This window comes from Lactuca saligna, chromosome 5 (assembly GCF_052625555.1).
Source record: "Lactuca saligna cultivar CGN05327 chromosome 5, ASM5262555v1, whole genome shotgun sequence".
Lineage (NCBI taxonomy): Eukaryota > Viridiplantae > Streptophyta > Magnoliopsida > Asterales > Asteraceae > Lactuca > Lactuca saligna.
In genome coordinates, this window is record NC_136421.1 from 289,677,246 (window position 1) to 289,684,187 (window position 6,942).

The 6,942-nt window shown below is 35.8% G+C and overlaps 1 protein-coding gene across 2 annotated transcripts; it reads right to left on the reverse strand.

The window, feature by feature from the left end:
* Positions 1–60: 60 nt before the first annotated feature.
* On the reverse strand, positions 61–4,992 carry LOC145048156 (calcium-transporting ATPase 1, endoplasmic reticulum-type-like). Of its 2 annotated transcripts, none has more exons than XM_078996589.1 (9): positions 4,735–4,992; positions 2,836–4,298; positions 2,638–2,710; positions 2,412–2,533; positions 2,053–2,334; positions 1,589–1,966; positions 1,373–1,482; positions 1,066–1,294; positions 61–987 (listed from the first exon to the last, which is right to left on the reverse strand). In XM_078996589.1, the coding sequence occupies exons 2-9, from the start codon at positions 4,246–4,248 to the stop codon at positions 406–408; spliced, it is 3,189 nt and encodes a 1,062-aa protein (XP_078852715.1). In that variant the 5' UTR covers positions 4,249–4,298; positions 4,735–4,992; the 3' UTR covers positions 61–405. The 2 variants fall into 2 exon arrangements, with proteins under 2 accessions (XP_078852715.1, XP_078852714.1); XM_078996588.1 differs by having other exon boundaries at positions 2,836–4,310.
* Positions 4,993–6,942: the final 1,950 nt, after the last annotated feature.

Sequence of the window (6,942 nt, forward strand, 5' to 3'; positions counted from 1 at the left end):
TAATAACATGTGAAATACGGCATTTTATTTAAACGAAATACAGTTTGAAAGGTAAATACATGCCAAATTAATACATTGGTATTTCACAATCTTCCTAACCTAAGATTTCGTATATCATTTCTTAATTCTGGAAATACATATTCAAACTCTCCACACCTGTTATTACCCATCATCCATTCCACATTTTTATTACTTCATCTTAGTCATATATACACGTTTAAACAACTCATGTTAATGACCAAAGAAGAAAAGACACCAACAAATATTAAATTTGTCAAATGTCCGGAAACATAATAAAATCAAAGAAGAAAAATATCGTACTAACTCCCTACCAAAACTATCGCTAGAAATTTCTCCATTAGATTTGACGGGTATTTTCGTAAAAAAACACACACACACAACTTATTACTCTGTTTTCCGCTTCAAACGCCTTGGGGTAGTAGCTTCCGTCCTATGTATCAACCTACCCACAAACTTAAGAACCTCATCAATCAATATCACAGGCAAAGCCACAGCCAAAACCAACATCCACTCATTCAAGCTCAAAGGCACAATCCCAAACACTTGTGCGAGAAAAGGAACGTATAGGATCAAGAAATGAAGCCCAAAGGACACCGACATTGCTAACAGCAACCACGGGTTGACCCACGGTGGCATGGTCAACAGGCTTTCGTCTTCCGAAAGGGCGTTTAGGGAATTAAACATTTCGATTGCGACCAATACGGATAAGGAAAGCGTCATGGCTTTGACTTTTCCTCCTTGGAAGTAATCGCAAGGGTTGGAATCGAAATTGAAGATTCGGTCACCCGCTTTGAAAGGGGCGACTGTGAAATTTTGCCACGTTTTGCATTGGTCCCAGTGTGTTAGCTGGGAGTATGTCACTAGGGAGTGGCCATCTTGACTTAGGTCAATCCCGAGAAATGAGTCGTGGGTGAACCAAATTACGAAAACGCCCACCGTTGCTACTCCCACGTAAAGTCCAATAACCTACAAAAAAAAAAAAAAAGTGAACGTTAGATTTTTGGATTAAAATAATAATAAAATTAAAAATACGAATAAAAGTACCAGATAGCGAAATAAAATCCAGGTGTTGATTAATGAATCGTCACTCCTGCGAGGGGGTTTTTTCATGATGTATTTATCGGGTGGGTTAAAACCTAAAGCGGTTGCGGGGGGCCCGTCTGTTACGAGGTTGACCCATAGAAGTTGAACAGGAATCAGACCTTCTGGAATTCCGATGGCGGCTGTTAGGAATATTGAGGCAACTTCTCCAATGTTTGAGGAGATCATATAGCTGTAACAAAAGGCAAATATTATTAATTATTAATTTTTACGGGTTTAAATATATTTTATAAGTAAAGTGTAAACAAACCGGATAAACGCTTTCATATTGTTGTAAATAGACCGGCCTTCTCCAACGGCAGCCACGATTGTGCTAAAATTATCATCTGCTAATACCATGTCGGAAGCTTCCTTTGCCACCTGGACAAACAAGTTGAAAGTAAAGATTATAGTTTTTTAATAAATATAATATTTATATAATAAATAAAGATTATATTTTTTTTAATAAATATAATATTTATATTACCTCAGTGCCAGAAATGCCCATAGCGATTCCGATATCGGCCAATTTTAAAGCGGGAGCATCATTGACTCCATCACCAGTCATGGCAACAACTTCACCAGCGTCTTTGAGCAGTCTGACTATCTCCTGCTTGTGGCGTGGTTCAGCTCTAGAAAACAAAAGTCCTCCTTTGTATGACAGGTGTCCTTTTTGATCCTTGTGATCCATGAATTCTCTTCCTGTTAAGCTTTTTGAACTGATGTCTTCGTGTTGACCAAATACGCCAATCTCACGACATATTGCTTCAGCTGTGTTCTTGTTGTCTCCTGTTATTACAATCACTTGAATCCCAGCTGCTCTGCAGTCTTCAATGGCTTGTTTAACTTCCTTACGTGGAGGATCCTTAACAAATAAATCAACACAACAATTTAGTTGACTTTTTCTTGATAGATTTAAGGTCTATAAACACATAATATATAGCTGCTTACCCTGAGTCCAGCTAAGCCAACAAAGATCAAGTTACTTTCGATTGAAGAGTAATTTGCTGGATCAAGTAAAAGGTTATGAGCAGGATGATCTTCATCACCATTATATGTAGTGAACTCTGGAGGATCTTCTTTGTATGCAAAACCCAAAACACGTAAAGCAGAAGAGGAAAGCTCATTAAGGCTATCTAAGATAGCTTTTTTTGCATTGTTGTCAAGTTCCACAACAGAACCATCGAGTAATTGGATGTAGGAGCTCCTTTCCAATAAGTTTTCAACTGCACCCTGTAAAAGTTTAATAAAAAAAATAAGCAAAAGATTTAACTAGAAATGGATGAGAAGAGGAGATAATGGATTATTACCTTTACAAGAAGTGTGTTTCTTCCAGACTTTGAAGTCACAATAACCCCCATAGATTTCCTATCTCGGTCAAACTCAAGAGTGGCAATTCTGTGTTCAACTTTACACCATTCCTGAGAACAAACTGCAAATCACAGGATTACAGAGGACTATTTTAGCACATGTTCATAAACAAGATCTGAAGATGAAGAAAGAACAAGTAATAATGTCTTAATAATGGGTACTTACCCATAAGGTCGTCGTGATCTGTAGGTGAACCAGAACCCAATCCAGAAGGAAGACCCATTTTCTCAACAAGAACCTGTTGAAACAGATATCTAAGCCATCTAGGTGGCAAGATTTAAAAAGAAGAAGAAGAAGAAGAAGAAGATGAAGAAGAAGAAGAAGAAGAAGAAGAAAGAAGAAGTCTTGTTTGAGTTACTATACCTTTAGTGCAGCTTCAGTTGACATTCCAGTAGCAACATAACCTTTCTCAGATCTTTCAATGCCTGCATCATTAGCCAAAGCAGCAATCTTTGCAATTGTTTGAAGGTTAACATCCATTCTGCCAGCTGGCCAGTCTTGAATTTTCCCATCTAATGGATTGTAAGTGGTGCCTTCAACCTTGAATGATCGGACACTATTTGGTGCATTACCCATAGCAACAAGTTTGGCTACAGCCATTTGGTTAGTGGTTAAAGTTCCAGTTTTGTCTGAACAAATCACTGTTGTACATCCGAGAGTCTCAACACTAGGTAATTTCCTAACAAGGGCATTCTTTTGAGCCATTTTACGTGTGCCAAGAGCTAAACAGGTAGTGATGACAGCTGGCAAACCTTCTGGGATTGCAGCAACTGCTAAAGCTACTGCAATTTCAAAGTAGTAAGTGCACTTCTCGAATGAGAATTTGAAGTTTGTTGGCCAGCCATTGACATACTCCCATGTGAGGAAGTACTTCACGTTAATGAGCCACACTAGAAGACAAATTAAACCGATTAGCATTGTCAAAACTTCTCCAAATTCGTTTAGTTTCTTCTTTAATGGTGTGTCTTCTTCGTTTTGTGCAGCTTCATGGATCTGAAAATGGACTTTTCCTATCTCGGTGTTCATCCCTGTGTCTGTAACCATACAGAAACAGTTTCCATTTACAACTGTTGTTCCAGCAAACACCATGCATTTCTTCCCTTGGATATCGGTTTCTTCAGGGACAGGTTTTGTAGTTTTGCTAACAGCTTCACTCTCTCCAGTTAAAGAGCCTTGTTCAACTCTGAGGGTTGAACTGACAAGATTTATGACCCTCATATCAGCAGGGATTTTATCTCCTACACGAAGCTCCACGATATCACCAGGAACAAGTTCCTTTGCAGGAAGGCTTGAGATTTTTCTACCATTACGAATCACGGTTGCTTGTTCTGATTGGATTTCTTTAAGAGCTTCTAAAGCTTTTTCAGCATTACTTTCTTGCCAAACACCAACAATTGCATTAACGATTAGTATGAGAAAGATTACCAGAGGCTCAACAAATGCTGTGATCTCCATCTCACCACCTTCTTCTCCATCATACCAGGCTAGGACAAAGGATATCACAGCTGCAGCAAGTAGAATCCTAACTAAAGTATCATTGAATTGATCCAAAATTAAACGGAAAACAGATTGTCCTTCATGCTTTTCCAACTCATTTGTTCCATACTCCAGCAAACGCTTCTCAACTTCACTATCAGATAGACCATATTTGCTATCTACCTGGTAGTTCTGTTCACATTCCTGAACGTCCTTTGCCCAAGCAGCATATTCACTTCGATCCAGGGATGATTTGTCTGTACTTTCTCTCCTCCCGTAAATTTGACCTCCTTTACCCATCGATGCTATATGCCAATTTCCAATAACAGAAAAAACTTCGAATGAATCGTCTGCAAAAAAAACTTCACCCGCAGATAAACTATGATCAGAGAACTGAATAAGTATAAGTGCATTCAATGGATCATCACAAAATAAAACTAAAAAAGCACAAAGAATTATGTTTCCATGTGCGATTCAACCTATTTCAATGCAAAACAGGATAAACTCGACGATAAACCATAACAATCAGTCAATCACAGCTTTCTTCTTCAAAATCCAACTAACTTAACCCTAACCTTCACAAAACCTCAATAATCTAACGATATACGATAATTCACAATAAAATCCAAAATCACCAACAAAAAAAAACACAATACATCTGACAAAACAAAGTTATCAACTTCCAGAACCTAAAATTCCCGAAGACTTCTTCGACACAACAATCATACGCAATTATGCACAAAAACAACTATGATGCAATAACCGACTAAAACAAGTTAAAATTACCTGAACTTGATAAGAAAAAATTAGCAGATGATGCGATATTTGGAAGCAACGAACATATATATATATATAAAGCAAGTGATGCTCTTTTCTAAAGTTTGGATTTCGATTCCAGAGAAAAGAGAACTTCGTTTTCACGATTTTGAGTGAGAATGAGGGAACAGATCTGCGAAGAAAGAAGCCCTTTCGCTAAGTACTTATTAGAGTTGGATTAAGAGACAAGTAAGAGGATTCCTGATTTCCATGAAGCTTCGTTAGTTTTAATTTATTCGATCAATTAGTTTATATATATTAAGGAAAGCGAACTCCCCTTTTGACTCCTATTTTTTTTTTATAGCGGTCCATACAGACCCACCAATAACAGTATCCCACGTAGAACGTGGGCCCAAAAGTTGTTTCTGTTGCTGAAGTGGCGAGTTATTATTGGTGCAGTTATTTGGCGTGGTAGGGGCGGGGTTAAATCATTGACATTACCTCCTCATGGAAATCTAGTCGAGACCGTTGTAAGTTTCTTTTTTTCCAATTGGTACACAAAAGTCTTCGATTAAATGTTTTGGCGATTATTTTTTTCTTTCACAAAACTGCAAAATAATCCATGTGGTATGTGTTTTTTTAGGGGTTTCGGTGGTTCAAATTTCCATTTTTTTGATTGATAGTTCTTTTTGAGTAGTTTACTTGAGATTTTGGTCTTTCAAATTAAAAAATTAAACGCATACATTTTTTTTTAGTTTTTTCTATTTAATTTAATGTTTTATTAACATTTAATATAGATACCACCTTTCTCTCACACACACATGCAGACACAAACCTACTCAGTTACCATCATAAGGGAGAATCCAAATTCTCCAAAAGTTATGCACATAAAGTCAACTTGGTTTTCTTATCCACTAGTGAAATCGATTTTCTATAAAGAGGAAGAGGAAATCGATTTCTGCTAACTGATGAAAGAAAGATCGATTTTCTGATTTTCTACCAAAAATGAGTCTTTTTGATTTTCTTATCCACATAACCCATTTAGGATATTTGAAACTTGTTTATGGGTTTTAACATATCACGAACAGAAAAACGGGTCTTCTATGAAATTCAGACTGATTCTAATCTTTCAATCATTGACGACTGATGGATGGTGTAACTGAATGGTGGCAAAGGGATGGGACAGTGGATAAACGAAGCTCAACCATATTTGATTCCTCCGATGTCTAAACAGCAAACAAAAAAACCCAATACAAAGATAAGTTATGTATACAATTGCAATTTTAAATCGACATCCCCGTCGATGGATATTGTGAATGGATATTGATGGATCTAAAGCAAGAGATCGTCACTTATATATTGCTGACCGGGTTTTGTTACTGTGTGTGCCTAATAGTGGTTGTGAGATATCCCAATGAGAAAGATCCCGTTGCTACCGATGAGCTGGTGATTTTGGTGGTAATAACCAATGATGAAGAAGATGATCCTAAATTCCATGTTGCAACTGATGACCGAAAATGTTACTTCCCCTTTACCTTCTCTTGTTACCAGTTCACTCTGTGATGCTCCGTACTCTTTACTATTACCCATAATTTTCAATTAATTATTGTTATACAGTCTTGTTTATGTTAGAAACATATATGAAACGGTCTTTGTGGTGCACGTGAGAAATAACAAAAAGAAGATGGAGTGGGGTAAGTTTTTTTTTTTTTTTGAGCGAGATAGGCTTATTTTTTACGTATATTAGATTTTTAAAAAACAAAAGAAAAATGAAAAATAAATACCCAAAGAGTATTACAGTCATTTCAATATTCGAAGGGATCAAATAATCAACGAAACTAGTTCAAAAGAACCATCAATTTAGAAAACATTACGGTTTTGACTAAACCCGAAAAAATACATACAAAAGGGATCATTTTTATAGTTTTATATTTTCCTTATTTATATTTAATATTTTCTTTAAATTGAAATTTCTTGGAATGAGGGGAAATTTTGTCAATAAAAGAATATTTATATTTATGATTACTTCTTTAGAACATTATTTTTTTATGTAATATAATTTATTAATATAATGTATCAAAATAAATTTTAATAAAAATTAATTAGCTTATTTGGTATTAAAATAATAAGATGATGTTATATTTTAATTGCTTTTCAAGGATAAAATTATCTACTTTGGCAAGAAAATTGAAACATTATATATATATATATATATATATATATATATATATATATATA